This window comes from Leptodactylus fuscus, chromosome 2 (genome assembly GCF_031893055.1).
Source record: "Leptodactylus fuscus isolate aLepFus1 chromosome 2, aLepFus1.hap2, whole genome shotgun sequence".
In the NCBI taxonomy this organism is placed as follows: domain Eukaryota; kingdom Metazoa; phylum Chordata; class Amphibia; order Anura; family Leptodactylidae; genus Leptodactylus; species Leptodactylus fuscus.
The window spans coordinates 266,080,115-266,107,421 of NC_134266.1; the positions used below are offsets into that span (position 1 = coordinate 266,080,115).

General features: G+C 43.8%; 1 protein-coding gene across 2 annotated transcripts in view; it reads right to left on the reverse strand.

The window, feature by feature from the left end:
• The window catches only part of TMEM135 (transmembrane protein 135), a 229,310-nt gene that overhangs the window by 158,889 nt on the left and 43,114 nt on the right, over window positions 1–27,307 (reverse strand). For both annotated transcript variants that reach the window (XR_012715121.1, XM_075266218.1), the window contains exon 4: window positions 4,122–4,155. Coding sequence is in view for 1 of the 2 variants with exons in the window: in XM_075266218.1 (XP_075122319.1) it covers window positions 4,122–4,155 (34 nt within the window). In the remaining variant the exon portion in view is untranslated. The remainder of the gene's footprint in view (window positions 1–4,121; window positions 4,156–27,307) is intronic.

Consider the following 27,307-nt stretch of genomic DNA (forward strand, 5'->3'; position numbering starts at 1 on the left):
GAGGTGTGTATTATGATGTTCTGCAGCAGTTGAGGTGTGTATTATGATGTTCTGCAGCAGCTGAGGTGTGTATTACGATATTCTGAAGCAGCTGAGGTGTGTATTATGAGGTTCTGCAGCAGTTGAGGTGTGTATTATGATGTTCTGCAGCAGCTGAGGTGTATTATGAGGTTCTGCTGCAGCTGAGGTGTATAATGATGTTCTGCAGCAGCTGAGGTGTATTATGAGGTTCTGCAGCAGCTGAGGTGTATTATGAGGTTCTGCAGCAGCTGAGGTGTGTATTATGAGGTTCTGCAGCAGTTGAGGTGTGTATTATGAGGTTCTGCAGCAGCTGAGGTGTGTATTATGATGTTCTGCACCAGCTGAGCTGTGTGTTATGATGTTCTGCAGCAGCTGAGGTGTATTATGAGGTTCTGCTGCAGCTGAGGTGTATAATGATGTTCTGCAGCAGCTGAGGTGTATTATGAGGTTCTGCAGCAGCTGAGGTGTATTATGATGTTCTGCAGCAGCTGAGGTGTGTATTATGATGTTCTGCAGCAGCTGAGGTGTGTATTATGATGTTCTGCAGCAGCTGAGCTGTGTGTTATGATGTTCTGCAGCAGCTGAGGTGTATTATGAGGTTCTGTAGCAGCTGAGGTGTGTACTATGATGTAATATGATATCGCAGAACCCAACAGACTCAGTTTGATGTCGCCGGCATTCCCAGACTTGGCAGTGTGTCTTCTTCTATGAATGTCGCCACCATACAGATGTGACCAGAGATTTGTATACGTCCCACTCTCCATTTCCTCCTTCAGTCACGGGTCACACGCAGGGTCCTCCGCCACGAGCACCCACCGTACATGTGAATGTCCCAGGACAGGAGAACAATCTGAGAGCACTTTCCTCTATTTACCCTCAGGAAGAAGCGACTCGGAGCCCTGATAAGAGACTTGTAAAGCAGGAAACAGATGCAAATGGTCGCACAACCAAGTCTTCATGTCAGATTTGGACTCCATTGTTACATATAGGTCGTGACAAGCCTGAATGATGTTGCCATGGCCTGGCCGCTCCGCTCATTTCCTGACCATTACATATTTTCAGGATATATGAATGGAAACATTAACCTCGGATGAACCAGAGCCGGTGGTTTTGGGGAGGGGGCCACTAAATAAGAAAGGATACTGGATTCAGAGTCTGTCCAAATGGCGACGAGTACGGCCCAACATGAGCTGCGCCCGCCTGATAAGGATGAGAGAAGCGCTAAAGATTTGGGTCGAACTAGCAGAAGAGATATTATTATACTGTGGGGTCTCGTCATAGAATAGGTGGAGGCCCAGGGGGTGTAAAAAATAAAAAAAAACATTCATACTCCCCTCCCTGACCTCTTGTGGGCCTTCTCTCGGCATCTTCGGGTCCTCTTCTGGTGATGTCATGATGTCGACGCGCCCCATGTGACTGATTGGGCCTCAGCGGTGACCACGGGGGCATGAGGTCACCAGAAGAACACTCGGAGAGAGCCATGGACCCCGGGAAGAGGCCCGGAAAAGGTAACAGAAGAGGAGTATAAATGTTTTTATTTTCACACCTTCCTTGGGCCTCCACGTCTTATCCTCTGGGGTCTGAAGAAACCCCACAGTAAAATAATTCCACTTTCGGTGAATGGGTGATGAATCCCCAACATTTCGGGGAACTAACCCTTCTGAATCTGAAAGTTCTCTTACTTTGCAGCATTCTTTCCACCCCTGTCTAAGACTTTTGCACGGTACTGTATGTGGATACAGGGAAAAAAATGAGGGAATACCCACAAACTAGAATTATACAATTTCATTATTGGTGGGGTCCGACTGTTGGAACTGCCACTTATTAATAGGGTAAGTTCACACAGGGGATTTTTGGCAGTGGATATTGACGCGGAATCCGCCTCAAAATCCGCTGCCAAAACCGGCTCCCATTGACTTCAATGGGATCCGCTCGCTTCTTTTTAGCGGAAAAAACAAGCGACATGACCATTCTTGTCGCGGATTGCACGGCTGAATCCGCCACGGCACAACATTCCCCTCTCGATTAGGCCCATTCATTTGGACCTAATCCAGAGTGGAATGCCGCGACTGGATGCCGGTGCAGTTGAGGTAGCCGTTTATTGGACCGAATTCTGAGGCGGCCTCCGCCTCAAAATCCAATCCAAAAATCCCTGTGTGAACTTACCCTTAGAGTGTAGTGAAATTCTGTCATTTCCAAGCAGACACTAAGAGACGCAACGTCCGGGGGTCGGCAGACCTTCATTGCATTGTATGAGCCCGGCCCCTAATGTGGGACCCCCAAGGATGTTCAACAGATGACCTATCTTAAGGATAACCCCTACTACAGTGACTTTGTAATGCTTCAGTTCTCCTGTGGTGGCGCTGCAGGGAAATTAAACCCTATCGGCCACATATTACAGGGCATTGCTTGGGTTTATAAAGTGTTTGTAATTAGCAGATCCTTCTAACTAAAAGGCATTGTCCACAGTGGACTCACCCCTTTAATTCCTTCTACATGATGAGCGATGACTCTGCACGCAGCGCCAAATTATTTTATGATTTCACATAGGTTTACTTGTCTTCGACGGAAAAACTCTTGGCAGGCGTCGCTGTCAAAACAGTTTGTATTTTTACATGTTTGCACCTCGGCCCGTGTCTATAGCGAGACACAACGTCCCTTCTCTCACAGACCTCACACGTGTGAGGGTCACTGTCTGGACGAGTGACTGCCGCATTCACATACAACACCTAGACAGACGGACAGACAGCATAGAAACTATTATAGGGAATGTGTTGCCAGAAATGGACTATTTTTTTTAAACCAAGTTTTATGTTAATCGCAATTTTTTAAAGAATTCTTCAATATTTTTTTTTAAAAAAGCTATATTTTACTTAATCCTGCAATTTTCACTCTGACCACCAAGCCTATGAATAGACTGCTACTTGCCAATTATGTAGGGGTTTTCTCTAAATACATAAAGGGTGACACATTCCTTTAATACCACTAAACATGATGAATTATGATAGACTCCAAAATATACAAAAAAGACTAAAAATACAACAAGACAAAACAGTAAGAACAAACTCCTCAAAATACAATTTTTTTTTTTAAAGATTACCAAACCTTTCTTTTCAATAGTACGGTGCGTGTTCAAGAGTAAAAACATTATATCCATCCACTACTATATGACTTAGGCTGGGTTCACACAGAGTGTATTGGTTCGTAATGTGGAACATAGACGCCGCGGTACCGTATACGCGGCGCTATATTGCGGCCGTGATTTTGCGGCGGCCACAAAATAGCGCCACATATACGGTACCGGCTCCCATTGAAAACAATGGGAGCGTATACGGCCTGCAAAAGCTCCCGCGGCGTCTATGTTCCACATTACGAACCAAAACACTCCGTGTGAACCCGGCCTTAGATTCGTCGTTTTTAGCAGTTTTTCTCTCTGCAGGCTCTCTCTCTAATTCTCCGTTCTCCCTGAGCTTATGGGTGGAGATTAGATGCTAAGTTGTCTCCCATAGACAGTGCACAGTAAGCAGAGGAGAATCTGCTCCATGATTCTCTCACTCAGAAGCTTCATGAGGGTCATATAGAACATGATATAGAAGTAGTGACCAGTAATAGTGTAAGTAAAGCATTTGGGCTAAGATAGAAACTTGGGTTGTCTTCAATAGTATGTTTTGGGGGTTTTTTTTGGCTTGTTTGTTTTTCCCAGCATGCACCCCAGTGCAGGAGATATTGGTGCCAAAACTAACAAGACTATGGAAGAGAACTGTTGAGGGTAGGCGTTCCTCCCAGCCCTGCAAAGACTCTAGGCTGTAAGGTTCAACTCTCTGACAGTGGGGAGATATCAGTGCCAAATATAGAGGCAGCACCGGAGTGCATACCGGGAAAGCCAACCCTTAATGCCCTGCTTCTGAGAGCTGTAGTCCTGTCCTCCTATAGCAAATTGGAGTCAGCAGAGATTTCAGAGTGATTGTCAGTAACAAATCAAGATGAGTGGAGAAAGAAGCATTATTCACTAACAAGACAAAGTTTCTTAGCATCATCTGTACTACTGATTTAAGCAAAGGTTATGGATAAGTTAGTGACCATGTCAATGATCTTCTTACCTGGTTGGCCATGTAAATCGTCAGTAATCCTCTCCTAAAAAAGAATCACACAAGTGGAGGTGCTTAGAAAAAACATTTAGGAAATTATTATCACATTTCAGAAAATTTACACAAATTTCAATGACTTTACAACTTTGAGGAATTTTTTTTTTTTTTTTTTTTTTTTTTTTAAATGACCCTATCCACAATAAACCTGTCTGAGATGGGACGCTCTTTCAAGTCCCAATACCCATCTATGGGCAAAATTTTAATTTCTGTTTAGACCAATAGGTGGCGATGTAGGTGTCTAATACCCAAACCCGGTAAAGCTGATTGGCAGGGGGGCCCGGGGTCATGATCTTAAACTGACAACCTGTCCTGAGGATAGATCAGTGACTGATAGATAAGTCTGCAAAATCCCTTTAAAGATGGAAACATATATATATATATATATATATATATATATATATGTGTGTGTGTGTGTGTGTGTGTGTGTGTGTGTGTGTGTGTGTGTGTGTGTGTGTATGTATGTATATATATATAGTGATTGATTGATTTATTTATTTAAATAATGGGAAAAAGTTTGCCCGAACATAAAGGGTTAAGAGAAACTTTTCGCTTGAGACGCTTCATTTTTTTCCCATTACTATTTGTTTCCCTGCAGATATTTCAGCAGAAAGGGAGACTTGGCCGATGGAGAGGATACAGCTGCAAGTCAGAGGCCAACACAAAGGAAAAGGTAGATGTGAAAAATGTTTTGGTTTATTTTTTTAATTTTTCTTTTTACCTTGTGACACAGCGGACGTGGAGAACATACATGGAGCAGGACTCAGTGTCCTGAACACAAGAGGCTGACTCATATAACAAAGGGATATTAGCAGGAGTACACAATGTGGATGACATTAGAGAATTCATCACAATTGTTAGGAAAAGCATTGACCAGACCTGTGAAATCTGGGACATAATATGGAAATATAAACCCAAGGAGAGCCTACTATAATACTGTCTACTATGTACAAGAATATAACTACTATAATACTACCTCCTATGTACAAGAATATAACTACTATAATACTGCTCCTATATATAAGAATATAACTACTATAATACTACTCCTATGTACAAGAATATAACTACTATAATACTACCTCCTATGTACAAGAATATAACTACTATAATACTGCTCCTATGTACAAGAATATAACTACTATAATACTGCTCCTATGTACAAGAATATAACTACTATAATACTACCTCCTATGTACAAGAATATAACTACTATAATACTACCTCCTATGTACAAGAATATAACTACTGTAATACTGCTCCTATGTACAAGAATATAACTACTATAATACTACCTCCTATGTACAAGAATATAACTACTATAATACTGCCCCCTATGTACAAGAATATAACTACTATAATACTACCTCCTATGTACAAGAATATAACTACTATAATACTACCTCCTATGTACAAGAATATAACTACTGTAATACTGCTCCTATGTACAAGAATATAACTACTATAATACTACTCCTATGTACAAGAATATAACTACTATAATACTACCCCCTATGTACAAGAATATAACTACTATAATACTGCTCCTATGTACAATAATATAACTACTATAATACTACTCCTATGTACAAGAATATAAATACTATAATACTACTTCTATGTACAAGAATATAACTACTATAATACTACTCCTATGTACAAGAATATAACAACTATAATACTGTCTACTATGTACAAGAATATAACTACTATAATACTACCTCCTATGTACAAGAATATAACTACTATAATACTACTCCTATGTACAAGAATATAACTACTATACTACTACTCTGATGTACAAGAATATAACTACTATAATACTACCTCCTATGTACAAGAATATAACTACTATAATACTGCTCCTATGTACAAGAATGTAACTACTATAATACTACCTCCTATGTACAAGAATATAACTACTATAATACTACTCCTATGTACAAGAATATAACTACTATAATACTGCCCCTATGTACAAGAATATAAATACTATAATACTACTTCTATGTACAAGAATATAACTACTATAATACTGCCCCCTATGTACAAGAATATACCTACTATAATACTGCCCCTATGTACAAGAATATAAATACTATAATACTACTCCTATGTACAAGAATATAACTACTATAATACTACTCCTATGTACAAGAATATAACTACTATAATACTACTCCTATGTACAAGAATATAACTACTATAATACTGCTCCTATGTACAAGAATATAACTACTATAATACTACTCCTATGTACAAGAATATAACTACTATAATACTGCTCCTATGTACAAGAATATAACTACTATAATACTGCTCCTATGTACAAGAATATAACTACTATAATACTACTCCTATGTACAAGAATATAACTACTATAATACTGCTCCTATGTACAAGAATATAACTACTATAGTACTGCTCCTATGTACAAGAATATAACTACTATAATACTGCTCCTATGTACAAGAATATAACTACTATAATACTACTCCTATGTACAAGAATATAACTACTATAGTACTGCTCCTATGTAAAACAATATAACTACTATAATACTACCTAGTTTTTCATCATTGTGGATGGGAATCTCTTATCTTAGACGGATATGTGGAGAGGTGTTGGGCAGTATATAGTGACAGAAAATTAGTCAGGGTTTACTAGTTTACCAAACACATCAGGTCCTCCAGATAAGACGTTTCCCTTTCTATAAACTCAGTTTACATAGGACTTCCTCTGTATACATTACAGTGCGGCTGAGTCACTTTTCTCTAACCACCACGTCTTGTGTACAGGAGGATTATGGCGGGCCCTGTGTAAAGTAGCGTCGATTCCAATTCACCAATTGTAAACAGGTGTCACTATCTATGACACGGGGCCCACTGAGCGGCCCCCCGAGTGTTCGGATTATACAAACTGGAGAGAAATGTCTGCAGTCAGGTTACTGTTGTTTTGTCTTGAACCGGTTCGGGCTGAAGTCCTTGTAAAAACATTGTCACTGTGTAAATCCCATGAAGTCGGCTGTTTTTCTCGTGTGACACGGCATGACAAAACAAACTCTTCCTGCTTTGCTTTTTGTTCTATAGCGTGTAACAGCAGGCCTAAAATCACTGGGAAACCACTACTCACATCAATCCCCGCAGTCCTGGTGGTAAATGACTGCTTACCGGGAGAATACATCCTCATACAAGGGCCAAGCCATTTTACAAAAATTTGCAATTGGCTGACAATTCGATTTGGGGCTTCCGAACCCTCTACAAAATCTGATACTAGGGGGCAAGGGTATAACTATTAAGGGCTAGTTCCGTCGTGGCTTTCTGCTCTGGATTAGGCCCAAATGAATGGGCCTAGTCCGGAAGGTGGTGTCACGAGGCGGACACTGGGGCTGAATCAGCCGCGAAATCCGCCTGAACAAACTGCTCACGGAAAAAAGGATGTTAGCGGTCTACATAGACTTCTATTGTGAGCGGGCGGATTTTGAGATGGATTCGGCATCAAAGTCCACCCCCTCTTGCTCCGTGTGAACTAGCCCTAAGGGTTCAGAGACTGTATTTAGTCCTAGGCTCCAAAATAGGACCATCAAATTGGTTGGTTGGTTGGGTTGAATGGATGAAAGAATGAATGCCCTATTTAATGGACAAATATTTTTGGACTAAACCAACCTTAGATCAGTTTTTGGTTTTGGACGAAGAGTAGGATACCTTGATAATAAAGTGATGAAGTGTCCTACCGCTTACACCCCAACGATCAGGTAAGCACCTGGCAGAAAACGGTAGCTGAACTGCAAAAGGGCGACGCGGCCACTATATAGTGTATGGTGCCCTCAGCCTCTAGCTCCATACACTGTGCAGATATCAGCTGAATAGTGGGGGTACCAGACCCCACCAACTTGAAACTAAGGATAGGCCATCAATATCTCACCTTGGACAACCCCATTAAGTGATATCTGTTGAAAAATAATTCTTGCTTTTCTGAAACTAACCGCAATATACATAAATATTCTGCTTGGCCAAGGATGTTGGTCTTCTGAATGGGAAGAAGAGGAAAAGCTGTGGCAGGATTCCTTTATCTCCTCCAAGATTAGGCATGCTGAAGTCCAACGGTCCAATCCTTCCTTCCCTCAACATCTATTGTCGGGCCAGAACTGGGACAACCCGTTGGATTTCAACTTGCTCAGTCTTGGGTTCTCCAGATTTAAGCCAAGTGCGTAGATTTTGGAGGGACTGGATGGTAAGGTAACGTGTATGGGGTTGTCCCATCTCTTCACGAAGAGCAGATGACGAGGGAGATAAGGATAAGACTGTTGGATTTCAGCTTGGTCAGTCTTGGCTTCTCCAGATTTAGGCGAAACACGTAGATTTTGGTGGAATCAGATGGTCACATTTTTTGCTTAAGCCTGGAGAACTCAACACGAAGTAAGCTAAAATCCAAAAGTCTTATCTATCTTTGAACATCTGCTGTCGGGCTAGAGCTGGGACAACCCCATACGCATTACCTCACCATGTGATCCTACATATTTGACCTAAATCTGGAGAACCCCAGATTGAGCCTACTGAAATCCAACAGTCTGATCCTTCTCTCCCTCAACATCTCCTGTTGGGATAGAGTTGGGACAACCCCATACCCATTAGATTGCCAGCCAACCCCACCGAAATTGACAGGTTTAGCTTAAAATCTGGAGGCCACCAAAGACCAAGGTCTGGTCTGTTGATGGATCTACCATGATAATGGTCAATTCTTTCAATACTCCAAAATAAATTTTTGGGAGTCTTGTTATTTTTTTGTACCATATTTTCTACGTATAATTTTTGTAGCCTTCTAATGAGGCCCTAAACAATATTTCAGGTGAAGGATCTCAAGCAACGCTAGAACCTTTTTGGAAGATCAGAGACTTTCGGTAAAGAAAGTGAATTGTCTCTGCGCTCTTGATGTAGGTTGACTCTGTTCTCCACCACATACATATATATATATATATATATATATATATATATATATATATATATATATATATGCCCCCCAACTACTTATTTTCTACAATAGCAGGCAGTTGCTTTTCAATCGGCGCGGACACAAAGCAGGAACAGGATTAATGGGACCCTTTGTGCGATGCACCTTTTCTTGTCCCCTGTTTGCACAGTGTGGCTGTTGTTTTTAGCAATGTCCACACCCCAGGAAATCCTTATCAGAGGAGACTCTCCTTAGAGCATTCCATTTATGTCAGCCAACCAAACATAACCTTACTGCTTTTTCCAGGAAAGGCCCTTTCCATTCACTCCTGAATTTTCAAAGACTTTTTTTTTTCACCCTTCAGTTAACTCCTGCATTCATGCATTAACAATAAAGGACAATGATGGTTCTGGTGTTATTACCGCTACTCTATAATCTACGGGACGTCTTTAGGAGACCTCTAGGTCACATGAAAGAGAAGCAGGTTGGTTCAGTTTGGCCTGCTTTGAAATAAGGAAATACTTTTTGCCCGCTATTTGTTTTTGCATATTTGATGGGGCTAAGGTGAAAATCAATGCCTGTGTTAGGACGGGACGGGGTCTCCGCTGTGCTGCGCGGAGGCTCCCGGGCCGCTCTGTGTCCAGCGCCGGTATGGCTGCTGGTTTTGGTAGCCAGGGTTTGCGGAGGCTCCGGTATTTCCCTGGCGCTGGAGCCAGCACTTCCGAGTCAGGGGGATCAGTGGCGGACTGGGGCTATTTATGCCTCATTCTGGTCCTGGTCATTCGTTTCCCTGCAAAATCGGCTCTCCTAGCGACGAGCCTCTCTCCAGTTCCCTGTCTCCTGTCCTGCTTCCTCCTGCCTCTTCCCTGGATGTGTATGACTCGGTTTGCCTTATAGACCTCTCCTCCATGATCCTGATTTGGCACCTTGCTGACCTCCTGTGCATGACTTTCAGCATCCACCTGACCTCCCTTTTGGATCCTGATTTGGCTACTCCATTTACCTCCAGTGTATGACTCGGCTTCCCTGACTACGTTTCTGCCTCTGCCTTCTGCTACCATGTGACCTCCTGTTATCGACTTGGCTTGCCTGATCACAAATCTGCTCTTTGGGTATCTGCGTAACTCCCCTGGATTACCCTCCTGCTCATTTGCACTCCATTCCATCCCGCTCTCTGGGACCTCACTATAAGGTTAGTGTCTGGGTCCTTCTGGGTCCTCTTACTTGGGGTTCGCTGGGTGTGTGTCACTCTCTGGGCAGTTGTGGATGCGGGCCTCTGACTTTTACCAAGTCCAACTCCACCATCAGGAGCTCTGGTGAAGGACTCCGGGGCCTGGTTCCGCTCCGGATAAGGACCAGGGACTGTTTTTGCCTCAGCGCTTGGGGTTTCTAGTCGCCCAAGACTTACAGAGTTGTGTGTTGCATCAGATTCCTAACAGCATGAAGGGTTACAACCGTTATAGGGCCCAAAACCAGATGCCGCGTCGGAGCCCAGAAAAGAGACCGCCATCTTAAATCTCAAAATTCTGCGACTGACCATTTTTCATTTTATCATAGAAAAACGTATAGGGGATGGCACATGTTTCTCCCAAGTTGGCGATCCTTATAGAGTGTGGCTGGTGTTACAATAAATGATACCGCTATTTGGTAACTATAGATGTAGGACTGACTGCAGGGAAATCAGAATGTTCCTCCTTTTCTGTGCAGTAAATATGATCCTGAATCCTACAAACCAGACTGAACCCCAAACAGGGTCCACAAAAAGTAATGTACCGTAATTACAGCTCTGTAATAACATATCCTGTACATGCGGTATAAGTAAACAGGACATATGAATGGAGTGACTCATAGGGTCATTATTCCTCAAGATGTATAGGTACTTGGCACGCAGCCTCAACTCTTATACTCAAGAATGTTTTCTTGGACCAAGGATTAACATTTGAAGGTTTACTGGTAAGGTTGTGTTCACATCTGCGTTGGAGGGTCCGTCGCACCGTCTGCCTGAAAATCGACTCTGTGTGTTACTGCTGTTATAACAGATCACTCCGCCATTGTTCCGGTCCCTGATGGACTCGAACACAGTCACACAGACTATGCCTGCTCTACTAGCAATTCTGGGAAACTAATAGGTAAATAATGGATGATGGAAAAAGGATAATTTGCTCTAGCGCCACCTTTTGGAAGGAAGCTCCCTATAGATTATTGAGGGAGGGGGAAGTGATCGGATGTGGGGTCAACCAGGAGAGGGACATGTATTTCTGAGGGTAACTGGAGAGGGGCTTTATACTGTGAGGGGGACATATAATTTTGAGGGGCCACTGGGGGGACGTAGAGATTAATGTCGGATGAGGGAATAGTTTAATGTCTGAGAGGCCCCTGGGGGGCCAGGTTAATATTTAAGGGGCCCCTGCAGCGACAGTATATTGTCCGAGGATCCTGTGTGGGGGGGAGTTTAAAGTTTGAGGGGCCCCTGGGAGACAAGTTCATGTCTGAGGGGATGGTGGAGGGCCCCTGGGGGGGAAAAAATTAATGTCTGAATGTTCACTGGAAGAGACAGGTTAAAAGGATTCTACCATTAAAACACATTTTTTTCTCATTGACACGTAGGAATAGTCTTAAGAAAGTCTATTCTTCTCCTACGTTTAGATGTCTTCTCCGCGCCGCAGTTCGGTAAATATCCCAGTTTTCGTCGGTATGGAAATGAGTTCTCTTGCAGCACTGGGGGCGGTCCCCAGCGTTCAAACAGCACTGGGGGCGTCTCCAATGCTGCGAGAGAACTCTCCAGTGACGCCTCCATCTTCTTCAGGAACATCCTCTTCACGTGTCTTTTACCAGCGCAGGTGGTCATACTTGTATTCCTCGGGCAGAGCCGACTTACACAGTAAGAAAGCGGCCATTTTCTTGTGGCCTGTTTTAATGGTAGAATCCCTTTAATGGGCCACTGGGGGGACAGCTTAATGTCTGAGAAGCCAATAGGAGGAGCAAGTTAATTTTTGAGGGATCATTATCTATAAGGGGGCATTGGAAGGGGCAATTGACTGATGGGCATTATATTGTAAAGGGCCACTTAGGAGTCGATATAATGGGTGAGGGCCACTGAAGAGGAATTAAAATTTGTATTGGTTGGGTATGCCTAAGTGGTGGTGATGGTGAAACCTTTGCACTGGGCTCGGCCCTGCCCGCAAGGTGAGAAGACTCAACTCTTGAGCCCTCTCCATACGTCTTTAGTAACCCCTATAACGTCCATGTATATCATGTGTTACTACGAGATTGAGGATCTTTCTAAACAACAACAACAAAAAAAAGCCCCTGGAGAATCCACAGTTATTTTTTTCATGGCTAGTGAGTATTTCGTGGCTACGAAATTTTGCAATTCCCACCACTAAAAAAACATACGGGAGGCGAAGTATAACAGGAAGACGTCTTCTCTCACCATCAAACACAACAACCAAAGAGACACAAAGTGCATCACATCCTCAGTTCCACAGAAGTGTAAGAATACAAAAAAATGTGCAAATTATAACAAAAAATAAAATAAAAACTTTCAGAGGTGCGAGATAGGGATCTGTCATTGTGCTGTGAAATAACAAAGTCCTCACCGGTGATGTTGAAGTCTTAGTTAATCTTTCCCACCCACCAATTTCCTTCTGACAGTCGGTTTCCAGCTGTGAGACGCTGGTGCAAAAGTTCACGGCAGAGCGGTCGGGGTAGATTAGGCCTCCTAGCGAGATACGGATAATAACGCTGCCCCTCACCGCTGGGATTGTTTGTACTTCTATGTTATGTCTTACTGACCGTATACAAAGGCTGAGCGGGATATCCTTATAGACAGCAGGGGTAGGTTAAACTCTACAAGTAGCCTTTAGCTCCGGTGTTAACCGTGGCCTTTGCCAAGTTGAAATGTCCACCCGTATACACCATGGTGATTTTTTTTAAGGGATCCTATCATTGGATTACCTTTTTTTCTCCATAATACGTAGGAATAGTCTTAAAAAAGACTATTCTTCTCCTACGTTTAGATGTCTTCTCCGCGCTGCCCTTCAGTAGAAATCCGGGTTTTCTTCGGTATGCAAATGAGTTTTCTCGCAGCACTGGGGGCGGTCCCCAGCGCTCAAACAGCACTAGGGGCGTCCCCAATGCTGCGAGAGAACTTTCCAGCACCACCTCCATCTTCTTCTGGAACGCCCTATCCCTGTGTCTTCTTCTGGCCTGGGTATTAATCCTCTCGACTGTGCATGCCAGCAGCCACAAGAAAATGGCCACTTATACAGTAAGCTGGTGTAAGCGGCCATTTTCTTGTGGCCTGGGCATGCGCAGTTGGCTCTGCCCGAGACCTAGAAGATTTAAAACCCAAGAGTGAAGAAGACACAGGGAGAGGCTGTTCCAGAAGAAGATGGAGGTGTCGCTGGAGAATTCTCTCGCAGCGTTGAGGATGCCCCCATTGCTGTTTGAGCGCTGAGGACCGCCCCCAGTGCTGCGAGAGAACTCATTTGCGTACCGAAGAAAACCCGGATTTCTTCCGAACGGCGGCGACATCTAAAGGTAGGAGAAGAATAGCCTTTCTTATGGAGAAAAAAATGTTATCCAACGATAGGATCCCTGTAATGTACAAAGGTCTAATTTTTTACTATATCCTTATAGCGGTCCTAAGTCTTAGTTTTTCTGATACAGAGCTCCAAATACTTATAGTATGGGTGATACAATTCTGGCACCTCTAATGGTCGAACATGGAAGGTCCAACAAAAACCAGAACCGGAGACGACCTAAATAGTCCAAAAATTTGGGGTATGTCATGAAGACCACTAAGGCCCAATAACAGGACTCAGCAGTGACGATGGGTGCATGACATCACCAGAATCCCAAAGAGGGAAGGATAACTGGTTGTCACTTTTATTATTATAGTGTATGGGGTCCGCGGATTTCCTAAAAAAAAAAACGCTTTTTTATGCGGATTAGGTTTCCATTTGGGGATCACCAAGTGGACTCCACAAAACAAGAACCCATGCACAGATGTGAATGGGCCTCAGGTGCCCAGAGAAAGAAACCATCGCCGATAGAATCTGTGTTAATATAATTAAAAAAAGGAGAAAAAAAACCTATAAGCGTAAGAGTTCCCAGACGAAGCACATCAGGCTAGAAGACCACATGACACTCAGGGGATTTCAGATTTCATACAACTAAGAGTAACCAGAGATTGCATCCAAAACAACCGCAGTACAGATCTGTGCTAAGCCAAATGTGCAATAGTCTAGGGACTCCATAAAAACACAGAGAGAATGAGGAAATCTAAATATAAGGATATGGAAATGGAGCTTAAAGGCATTTTACCAAAGTGGAAGAAGATGGCTGCCTTTCTCAAGGCTGTTTTCAAAAACAGTGACACACCTGTCCACAGGATGCGTGAGGTATTGCAGGTGAGACCCATTCACTTTAATGTTTTGCAATACCATACAAAACCTATAGACATATGTGGCGTCATTCATTCCCTTATGGAAAGTTCTGGAGCTTTTGAATATACTTCATATTTATAATCTGACACTTTTGATAAATCTCCCCTAAGTCTTTCATGCTCCTCCGAAGGGTATTTATAGGATTGAAGACCAATCCTCCTGGCACTTCTACATTGGTCTATGCACATTAGCCTTAATTAAAGGGAGCTAATGTATGTACACAGTGACTACACTAGCAGAATAGTGAGCGCAGCTCTGGAGTATAATACAGGTTAAGTAATGTAATGTATGTACACAGTGACTGTACCAGCAGAATAGTGAGCGCAGCTCTGGAGTATAATACAGGATAAGTAATGTAATGTATGTATACAGTGACTGTACCAGCAGAATAGTGAGCGCAGCTCTGGAGTATAATACAGGTTAAGTAATGTAATGTATGTACACAGTGACTACACTAGCAGAATAGTGAGCGCAGCTCTGGAGTATAATACAGGTTAAGTAATGTAATGTATGTACACAGTGACTACACTAGCAGAATAGTGAGCGCAGCTCTGGAGTATAATACAGGTTAAGTAATGTAATGTATGTACACAGTGACTGCACCAGCAGAATAGTGAGCACAGCTCTGGAGTATAATACAGGATAAGTAATGTAATGTATGTACACAGTGACTGTACCAGCAGAATAGTGAGCGCAGCTCTGGAGTATAATACAGGATAAGTAATGTAATGTATGTACACAATGACTGCACCAGCAGAATAGTGAGCACAGCTCTGGAGTATAATACAGGATAAGTAATGTAATGTATGTACACAGTGACTGTACCAGCAGAATATTGAGCGCAGCTCTGGAGTATAATACAGGATATAACTCAGGATCAGTACAGGATAAGTAATGTAATGTATGTACACAGTGACTGCACCAGCAGAATAGTGAGTGCAGCTCTGGAGTATAATACAGGATAAGTAATGTAATGTATGTACACAGTGACTGTACCAGCAGAATAGTGAGCGCAGCTCTGGAGTATAATACAGGATAAGTAATGTAATGTATGTACACAGTGACTACACTAGCAGAATAGTGAGCGCAGCTCTGGAGTATAATACAGGTTAAGTAATGTAATGTATGTACACAGTGACTACACTAGCAGAATAGTGAGCGCAGCTCTGGAGTATAATACAGGTTAAGTAATGTAATGTATGTACACAGTGACTGCACCAGCAGAATAGTGAGCACAGCTCTGGAGTATAATACAGGATAAGTAATGTAATGTATGTACACAGTGACTGTACCAGCAGAATAGTGAGCGCAGCTCTGGAGTATAATACAGGATAAGTAATGTAATGTATGTACACAATGACTGCACCAGCAGAATAGTGAGCACAGCTCTGGAGTATAATACAGGATAAGTAATGTAATGTATGTACACAGTGACTGTACCAGCAGAATATTGAGCGCAGCTCTGGAGTATAATACAGGATATAACTCAGGATCAGTACAGGATAAGTAATGTAATGTATGTACACAGTGACTGCACCAGCAGAATAGTGAGTGCAGCTCTGGAGTATAATACAGGATAAGTAATGTAATGTATGTACACAGTGACTGTACCAGCAGAATAGTGAGCGCAGCTCTGGAGTATAATACAGGATAAGTAATGTAATGTATGTACACAGTGACTGCACCAGCAGAATAGTGAGCGCAGCTCTGGAGTATAATACAGGATAAGTAATGTAATGTATGTACACAGTGACTGCACCAGCAGAATAGTGAGCGCAGCTCTGGAGTATAATACAGGATAAGTAATGTAATGTATGTACACAGTGACTGTACCAGCAGAATAGTGAGCGCAGCTCTGGAGTACAATACAGGATGTAACTCAGGATCAGTACAGGATAAGTAATGTAATGTATGTACACAGTAACTGCACCAGCAGAATAGTGAGTGCAGCTCTGGAGTATAATACAGGATAAGTAATGTAATGTATGTAGACAGTGACTGCACCAGCAGAATAGTGAGCGCGGCTCTGGAGTATAATACAGGATGTAACTCAGGATCAGTACAGGATAAGTAATGTAATGTATGTACACAGTGACTGTAGTAGCAGAATAGCGAGTGCAGCTCTGGAGTATAATGCTGGCTGTAAGTCAGGATTAGTATACACTATGTAATACCATATATATACAAAGCTAATGAGCTTCATGGTAACTTTTAATCACACTAAGGCTTTGGTAACGTTGCGGCTTACCACAACCTCATTGTTTTCCTATGGGACGAAAAAGTTGCATAACCATTTTAAAAATTCCAATGTGGTCATAATTCAAAACCTGACTGTGACTTTTTCCCCCAAAATGAAACATTAAGATTGCAGGATGGTGACCACAAAATATTCAAGTCAATAGTGGCTGAGCAGCTGTACTCCGGCATGGCCACTACACAGTGTATGGAGCTACCCCCAGCTCTGTACACTGTGCAGATATCAGCTGATCCTCAAGGGTCTAGACCCTCATTGCTCCCATACTGCTGTCCTATTCTAAGGATAAACCATCAATAGGAAGATTTGGCCAAACCTAGAACCATGGAAATATCTCGTATACATTAAATTCCCTCTTCGACTCGGTAGATTTTGGCCACCTCCCCTAGAAGATGGTGGGACTCTCCATTCACTAGATCGGTGGGAATCCCTAAGGTGGTAGCTCCATCTATTAGGGATTTATATCTATGACCCTAATATGTGGGCGAGATGTGTATGAGATGAACACCTGGGATTGGGTACACATGGAAGACAAACACCGAGCTGGTGGAAAAAAGTTGCGAAACATTCTCGAGAGATACTTGAAGACATTAGACTTGAGACATATTTATGATGACGTCTCAGATTTCGTGCAGAATATGTTACTAATCTGATTTAGTCTGTAGGTCCGCTCCATAAGACAGCGCACAGGTGCCCGCCATAAAATGTCTCCGAATGTCAAAGGATGATTTTCTATATTTGAGTATTAGGCACAGGTGTTGTAGGAAGAAACCCCTCACCCCTTACCCATAGAAAAAGTAGTAGAAGCCATGAAGACTTCACAACGAATAGTAAATCCCTTCATCACAAGACTTATAGGTGAATCCATATCCCTCAGATAGGATCAGGACTCAGAACAAGATCCGGAACGTTCTTGTTCACCGACACCAAAAGGAGATTGTGAAGATGGAAACTGAAAGTTGCAGAACTTTCTTAGTATTATACTATTATTGTGGGTAAAAAATATGCAAATTTATTCTCCAGGATGTAATTAGGAGAACAGTGCACTCTGTACGCCGCCCTCTAGGGGGCAGCATCCTTAACATCATGCATGACTCATTTAATAAGTATACTATCATGATACGGATTTAATTGCCAAATTAGTATTTCTATTCCAAAAGGAACAGATTCCCAGCTATGGACAGCGCTGTTTCGGTCTTTTGGACCTCGTCAGCATAGCGCAGGGATACTGATTTGAGTGAGAGACTATAGACCAGTGTCAGGGGATAATCATACACATCCCCTGACCCTCCACTATTATTGTGGGCAGTTCCCTTAGGCTCGGTTCACATCAGCCCTTGTACTCTGTATGGGGATTTTGTTACCCTTCTCCGCATGAAAATATGGATGTTAAAGTGCCCTTTTCAGGCGGAAACCGAACGGAAACCTCGCGGACCCCATTATAGTCTATGGGCTCAACAGGTTTACTACGGTAACTGCGTTTTTATGCGGATTAGGTTTCCAGAGGGGAAAATCTACAAAAATGGAATGAAAAACGTTACGGGAAAAAAAGCAATGCCGTGTTTTCTTTTGCTGCGTTTCGTCACGTGAGGCCTTATCCTAAGGGTTCTGGATTCCATTTCCAATCTTTGTTCTGAACGCAATCTAGTACCAGTCTGAACGGGCCAGAGATGAGACTGTAGACGACGTCTTACTCACATGTTGTTTATACAACATTATGCCTAAAAGGTATTCGGAAAAAAAAAATCCCAGAAAGCAGCGCACGTCGTCCTACAGTACAATCATCAAGCGGAGGGGCAGAGGAAGCAGAACCCGACTATTACCCAATTACAGGCCGTTAAGCTTGTGATCTCGGAGAATCTCTCCTTCCTGTGCTCCAGGCACAAACATATTAGACAGTAAGCCTCTTCTGACAAGTATTAATATGAGCTTCAAGACGTCTTAAGCCCCTGCCAGTCCTTGCTTGTGCTCGCTTCAGAACTCCCAAAAACCACCTGATGGATTTACCAATTGGCCTATTTGTTAGTAAGTACATTGACAATTAGAACAATATTAATTAGCTTAATACAAATTATCCGCGGCGCCCCCTGGCGGGTAATACTGGCGTTATATGGCACTAGAATATTCCTACAATTACTGCTCCACCCTTAAAAGGAATGTCTTGTAGAATGTTTTATATATGTATCATCTCTTTCTAATCTGTTTTTATTTTCTGATTAAAAATTTTTAAGATTCTATTTTCTGTCCATGATTATGGGGGCGGCCATCTTGCCTGAGCTTGTCCTCTGCTCTGTTAACAGCATTTAGTGATCTGCTTTACAGCAGTCATAGGCAGAAATAGACTGGTGTCGAGGTTTAGGGGAAAGTTTTCTTGACATGCTCTGTGCAGGAAGGAGTAGATAAGCTGTGACATCATCATTGTCAGTAGTGATGTAATGATGGATCAATGGTGTCATCCATCCAGGTGTTATCGTCTATTGTAATCATGTCTGCGATGTAAATGAGGGGACTGCTGCAAAGAAAACCGTTACAGAATTGGTTGATAAAACGGATGTCACGCCAACCATATTCATGGTCACATATGACCTATGAATGTAGTCTAAGGGTATGTTCTTTGGTAGAGGATTTTGACGCTGAATCCGCCTCAAACTCCACCTGCCAAAACGGCTCCCATTGACTTCAAATGGGAGCCACTCATTTATTTTTTCCACTAGCTAGTAGAAGAAAAAAGAAGCAACATGACCCTTCTTCCTGCAGATCCCCAATCATTCGGGCCTATTCCGGAGCATAAAGCCTCAATGGGATGCTAGTGCACTCCATCGGCATTCCGTCGTAGCTAGCCGCGCAGTATGTTCACACTCGGAATCCATTTTCCGCCATGTGAACATACCCTAAGGCAGTGATGGCGAACCTTTTTGAGACCGAGTGCCTAAACTGCAACCCAAAACCAAATAAATTATCACGGAGTGCCAACACGGCAATTTAACCTTAAAACTCTGTGGGTCCACAATTGCGGACCCACAAATTACAGTCATGTGACTGGGGCTTTACAGATCTTGTACTGAAAGGTAAAGGTCTCTGCATTCTGTACTTTTAAACAATTAATTTTCACTATTTACATCGCACAGGATCTGTTTTATAGTTACCGTGCAATGTTATTACATCCTGTACTAATTTCACGTCTGCTATAAAACAAATACTGTGTGATATACATAGTGAGGGGACCCCACACAGTACAATCTGCCCCTCAGTGGCCCCCCACACAGTACAATCTGCCCCTCAGTGGCCCCCACACAGGATTATACCTGTATACTCCACAGTAGCCCCCTCCCACACAGCATGAACTGGTCCACAGTAGCCCCCTCCCACACAGCATGAACTGGTCCACAGTAGCCCCCTCCCACACAGCATGAACTGGTCCACAGTAGCCCCCTCCCACACAGCATGAACTGGTCCACAGTAGCCCCCTCCCACACAGCATGAACTGGTCCACAGTAGCCCCCTCCCACACAGCATGAACTGGTCCACAGTAGCCCCCTCCCACACAACATGAACTGGTCCACAGTAGCCCCCTCCCACACAACATGAAATGGTCCACAATAGCCCCCTCCCACACAACATGAAATGGTCCACAGTAGCCCCCTCCCACAGAGCATGAAAGATCCACAGTAGCCCCCTCCCACACAACATGAAATGGTCCACAGTAGCCCCCTCCCACACAACATGAAATGGTCCACAGTAGCCCCCTCCCACACAGCATGAAATGGTCCAGAGTAGCCCCCTCCCACACAACATGAACTGGTCCACAGTAGCCCCCTCCCACAGAGCATGAAAGATCCACAGTAGCAGCATAAAATGGTCCACAGTAGCCCCCTACCCGCACAGCATGAAAGTCTACAGTAGCCCCCTCCCACACAACATGAAAGGTCCACAGTAGCCCCCTCCCATACAGCATAAAATGGTCCACAGTAGCCCCCTACCCACACAGCATGAAAGTCTACAGTAGCCCCCTCCTACACAACATGAAATGTCCACCGTTGCCCCCCTCCCCTGACAGTGCAAACAAACACAATATAGTTACCTGAAGAGCTGCCGGGTGTTCTCTCTTCTGTTCACTGCGCACGCTGATGACTTACGTCATCACGCCCGCGCTTGTTCAGAGGTCACACTCTGTAGTCAGTGTAGGCCGCGTAGTACGCGTGGCCTACACTGAGCTACACTGACAGCTTTCAGCTGGATGCGCATTTGCACAACCAGCTGAAGGCAGCGATCGCTCACTAACGGGGAATCCTGCATCGGATTCGCCGTTAGTGAGCGATCAGGGCGACAGCACGCGTGCCAGCAGAGGGGGCTCTGCGTGCCCTCTCTGGCACGCGTGCCATAGGTTCGCCATCACTGCCCTAAGGTATGTTTTTTGGGACTGGAATCTGAGGCGGAGGCCACCTCAGGTTCTTGTCCAAAATACGGGTAGCTGCGACTGGATGCCGCTGCAGTGCACTGGCATCCAGTTGTGCACTCCACTCAGGATTAGGCCCAATGAATGAGCCTATTCAGGAGGGAGTGTCTTCAAATTCGCCTGGAAGAACGAGCATCTCGCTTCTTTTTCCGGGAGCCGGAACAACCGGCTTCTGGAAAAAAGAACTGACCGGCACCCATTGATTTCAATGGGAGTTGTCTTTTTGGTCAGGATTTTGAGGCGGATACGGTCTCAAAATCCTGACCAAAAAACTCCATGTGAACTTACCCTAAGGGTGCATTCAGACGGAGTAACGTGCCGCGTGACCTGGCACGTATACGCCTTGTGAGATTTTGAGCGCCGTATATGCTCCCATTGATTTCAATGGGAGCCTGGATCATATACGCCGCGTTATTTTGCGGCCGTGATTTTGCGGCTGCAAAATAACGCGGTGTACACGAGACTAACTCCCATTGAAATCAATGGGAGCGTATACAGCGCTCAAAATCTCACACGGCGTATACGTGCCAGGTCACGCGGCACGTTACACCGTGTGAATGCACCCTAAGGCTGCTTCTAGGGTTAAAAATTTTTTTTATTTGATTCTCATAAAAAAATTGATTTAAAAAACTGTCCATTTTCGGTGACACACTCCCTTTAAGGCCCAGACACGTCTTCCTAATCTCACCCATTCAAACGTTAAATAACTTTTTGACACTACCATCGGTTCAGTTTGAGTTCTAGGAAAAACAAACAAGCAACGTGAGAACAACCAGAACGTCTCGTGATTATAGCGAGACACAGTAGTCGCAGTTTTCCAGAAATACAATAGGCGTTATCATACAAGAGATTACAATGTAAGTAAATAGAGCCGGACTCGGTGCCGGATTTGTACAATTTACCTCCTATCGGTAATGGTTGTTTATCTAATACTAAAAGGCAAAAGGTACAAAATAGCGATAGCTGAAGCGAAATATTGACTCTCCTACAATGCGAGACATAAAACCCTCAAAGTAAATTCCAAGGGATCGCTTGTCCAGTTTGGACTTGGTTCCTGCCTCTCTCCCAGGGTATCTTTTAACAGATTTGGTAGCTACACCGTTGACCTCTTATCCCTATCCCTTACAGCCCAATGAAGTTCCTTAGTAATCCCGGTATGGCTTCAGTGACAGCTGTGGTCTTGTAGGACATTCTCAAGAAGAAGCAAGACACTCCGCTGTCACTTGTAATCTGCATTAATGAGTGCATTTGTTAGCACTTTACACCCCTGTCGTCTTGGATATTTACTGTAAACCTTGCCATGGTGATTGACCAGCCTTGCGGGAAACTGGAGATGAGAATTGCTGGAGCTATCGTTCTCAGGCGTCTAAGTTGCTTATTTACCACTGATGTAAAATATAACTTAGATATGGCGGCTTTCCAAATAAAACGTATGGTTCAGCTATTTGGAAAATTTACCTACAGGGTCCAATTTTTTAAAGAAGAACTTTCAACACCTCCACCAACTCAGTCCTTCAATAGTTGCCTCTGCACGGATTTCAGAACAGTTGGAATTTTTTCTCTAGCCCCCACCATTCCTGAGCAATCATTTCTCTGCCTTGATGTGGGCGGTCCTGGGGTGGAGCAAAAAGACAGGGACCGCCCACCTGATAGTAGAGAGAATAACTGTGCTGATATCAATAACAATGATTGCTCAGGAATAGGGTTGAGCGATCGTGTTCGGTAGGTCGGATTCCGATCGTCGATCGAGAAAATTTCACGATCGCGATCGGAATTCCGAACACGATCTTTTTAGGTGGGATCGAGATCGGTGATCTTTTCCCACAATGCTTTGCTTAGCCTTCACACTGAGTATACGCTGTATACTCAGTGTGAAGGCTCTGCTGCAGTTCCATAGGAATGAATGAAAGCAGCCGGCACACAGCCTTAACCCCCTGCGCGCCGGCTGCCTCCATTCATTCGATGGGAGGCTAAACTAAAAATCTCTAGCAGCTACTTACCTCTAGAGATGGCTGCTCCGGTGCCCTCCTTCTTCTTGCCTCGCTGCCCCGCCTCCAAGGTTAGTGTTTAAAGCGCTAGGTAGGCGGGGGCTTGTGGCTTAGGAGAGTGTGGGCGGGTACAGGGCGGGGAAACGTGACGTCTCCCCTCCCAGTACCCGCCCACACTCTCCTAACCTGCCCACACTCTCCTAACCTGGCAGGGAGGGGGCAGCGAAGGGAGAAGAGCAGCATGGAGCAGCAGCAAGGCGAAGAAGGAGGGCACCGGACCAGCCATCACTACAGGTAAGTGGACACCAGGGGGGACTAAGTAGCCAGAAGATTAAAAAAAAAAATCCTCTGGCTACTTTAGTGATTCACTACACAGCATGGATTCTAACAATTGTTAGAATCCATGCTGTATAGTGAATAGGATTGCTTTTAAAATCCGATCTCCGATTAATAAAAAAAAATCCCATTGACTTGCATTGGGATCGGAATTGGGATTGAGATCGGGTTCGAATGAAAAATGATCGGAAATCGGATTTTAAAATCGATCCTGAAAAGTCAAGATCGGCTCAACCCCACTCAGGAACGGTGGGGGCTAGAGAAAAAATTCCAACTGCGCCAGAATCAGTGGAGTGGCAAGGTCATTTAAGACAGATAATAAGGGACTGGACTATGAGTGGCCATGTTGGATTTCGATGTCCAGACCTTTCATTCTGCAGAACGGTAAGCCTTCACCAGAAGTCGTATTTTCGGCCCTATTTTTGGCTTCATGAACAAAGGATTTCATACGAATCCAAAGTCACTCCATCTAAGTCCCACACAGATCCAAAAATTACAGAGTGCGCTAGAATAGAAACTTGGAAACCATTGGAGACAACTGTTTTCTCCCGTTCCGTCTCTTCTTTGGACATATGGACTGAATATAGGCATGAAAGATCAACTGTTGCTGATGGAGCTTTGACAAATTCTCGAATGTTTGTGTGAACCTGGCCAAATACACTTGCATGTCCAGCACAAGGTAAATAGATGTCCATATACATGACGCAAGGTTTTTTTGGCAAAGTGTGCATGTTTATTGAGTATACTTCTGGCAGCGACAGAACTCCAGCGGAACAATGAATCACGAGTGTTGAGATCCAACTAGAGTGTTGCTTCCACCAACATCTGAGGTTTGGGGGCGGTCAGTAGGTGCCCATACTATGCCCATGCCCATCTAACGTTAGGATCACACTAGTATTCAAGTCTCTCCGTCCAAGATCCCACCTAAAACCGTCGTAAAGAAAAGTCCTGCAGGGACTGCTTTAGTCCAGTGTCTGTGGGATGGTCTGGCCCATAGTTTGGGGGATCAGCCAAGCAGTGAGGGTGCTGTTGGTCTGAGTTTGCTTCCCCTATGGGCACTGCGCTGCCATACCACACCCTACAGGGTCCCACTAGTCATAAGTCGCTACGAAGTTGCTAGTGGGCTTGTACACTTTTATCAAAATGTAGAGGGCGCACATTTGGAGCTCCTGAATGTCGACGACATGATTCACTTTTGCCCTTTTAGGTGTCCTTTGACATTTCGAATAAGATCTACTGGTCTCCTGTACTTGTCCCCTCAGAGGTTTTGTTGCACGTCATTGATTGTGTCCTGCCATTTCAAGTTTCTGTAACCACTCTTTGAGGGTACATCATGAACACCATCTGTGACCCAATAGACTGGTCCCATGAAGACGCGCTGCTCAATACCATACACCAACATCCTAATGAGCGACTAAGGTAAGGGGTAGAAGGAATGCACCAAAACCGCAGCCTTATCACTCCGATATTGGAGGCATCCCAACTTGTTCGACATACGGAGGCGCACGTTGCACGTCGTTTCATCCACATTGCTTCATCCTAGCGAGTTATATCCGTGGCCTCTTTCGAGTGAGTCTATAATACTGGGATGTGTGGTCTTTTATTCCCTAAATTTGCTAATATACAACACCATATGTGGGCGATTCCTGTGACTCTTCGGATAAACATTGGCTGCTCTTACTCAGAAGGTGTACGATTTCTGAAGAAGAAACGATGAACATGATACACGCTCAGATAATAATTAGTTCCAGTCTGAAGCAAGGTCTTGTTTTTATCACATTATGTAGAAACACAAGAGTCAGCTCCGACTCACTCTGCCAAATCTGAATGAGTTGGAAACAAAAAAAAACAAAGGTTCTGAAATTAATCAAAGGTTTATGATGTTTTGTATGCAAAAACGCTATGTGATAAATTCTCGATGTGTTTTGGCAAGAGCTCTCGTCGACCAAACTGGTACGGCCTTTGATGGTACATTTTCTTCTGGCCGCGCTGTGAGTTGGATTCTTGTCGGAGGACGCCTATTTTTTAACATTTTAGTGAGGTTTTCTCCAGTGTTCTACTTTCTATACTCCATAAACATACCATTATTACTATGTAAGGGCGGGTTCACATCTACGCCCGGTCTCCAGTTTAGCCAATCCGGCCGGTTTCTGTCTTCTGCCCCGCAAAACTGGACAGGAGACGGAAACCTGGCGGTCAGTTTTCAAACCCGGCGGTCAGTTTTCAAACCCATTCACTTGAATGGGTTTGTAGAGGTGACAGCCCGTGTGCGTCTTCTGCCTGTCCACGGGGAAACCATTTTTTTAGCCAGACACTAAGTCGGACATGCAGGACTTTGCGTCCAGTTAAAAAAAAACGGTATCCCCGCGGAGAGACAGAAGACACACACGGGCGGTCACCTCTGCAAACCCATTCAAGTGAATGGGTTTGAAAGCTAACCGAAGGGTTTCCGTCTCCTGTCCAGTTTCACGGGGCAGAAGACGAAAACCGGAAGGATTGGCTAAATCAGAGAGTGGGCACAGATGTGAACCCGCCCTTACTAAGTTTTATCAACTCAACCCATGGTGATCACGTGAGTAGTTTTTCTCAAGGATGTCGTTTCTTCTGTTCGGGTTTGTTTAGTCTTCACTGTCTTTTTAATTTTTTTTTAGACCCGGCATTATTGACGGGTCTCTGGTGGCACTAATGTAGTAGAGACCTGACGGCTATGGCAGCCTCTCTTGAGCTGCCACCATATCTAAACACCCAACATCCACCATATGATTACGACGGATATCAGAAAGTGGTTAAAAAATATGGCTATTCTCGTCCAAAAACAGCATCAAGCCTGTCCTTCGGTTTTGTGTGACATCCGGTGTCAGATTGAGGTTCCTTAGGGCCCACCAGATAAAATGATTCTGGGGACCCACCATCCACCTAACCCTAGGAAACAGACCATAGTGCCCTTCGAATGTGAACATCTTCTTCACGGAGCATTATTGTGATAGAGCCTAGGCCCACCAGGGGATCCATTGGTACGATCAATCACAATCAAAATTTGACTTGTATCCACTCATGGGATGTCCACAATAAGACAAAAGCTTGACTTTGGTTCCCTGTAGAAGGTTCATCTTGATCTGGTAAAGATTGAATTTGTTCCTGTGTGTTGGACCACTGCCGATCTTCAATTGATGACTTGTGCAAAAAATAAGCCCAAAATACCCCTTTGATAGGCAGGGTTGTTCAAAAGTTGGGGAGATGAGTGGCTCCAAGAAACTCTTGGTACACAGGAAATAATCCAACAAGCCCAATACATGTTTTCTGTAGTATCTGACATTAGATTGGAGACAATATCTGTGGCAGCCTATGGGCATTAGCTCATGCCAACTATCCATTGTGCTGCAATTTGGCCTTTGTATGGAAACATTATACATCCTCCAGACCAATACAGACATCCACGCTCAAACTGCCCGAAGTTGGTAGTGGAGATGTCCATAAAAAGGCACGGTATACTTACAGTGGGAACAGAACTATAGGCATCGGTCTCATATTATAGCAGATTCGATTAAATTTTGCTTCTGATGACATCACCAGTCAAAAGATTGTAGACAGACATTGAGTGATGGTCGCTGAACTTATGAGCTGCTTTACAGTATGACCACAAGGTCACCGACAATGCGAAAACATGGAAGGCAGAATAAGCCCTTTACTAGTGTACACAAGGTTTA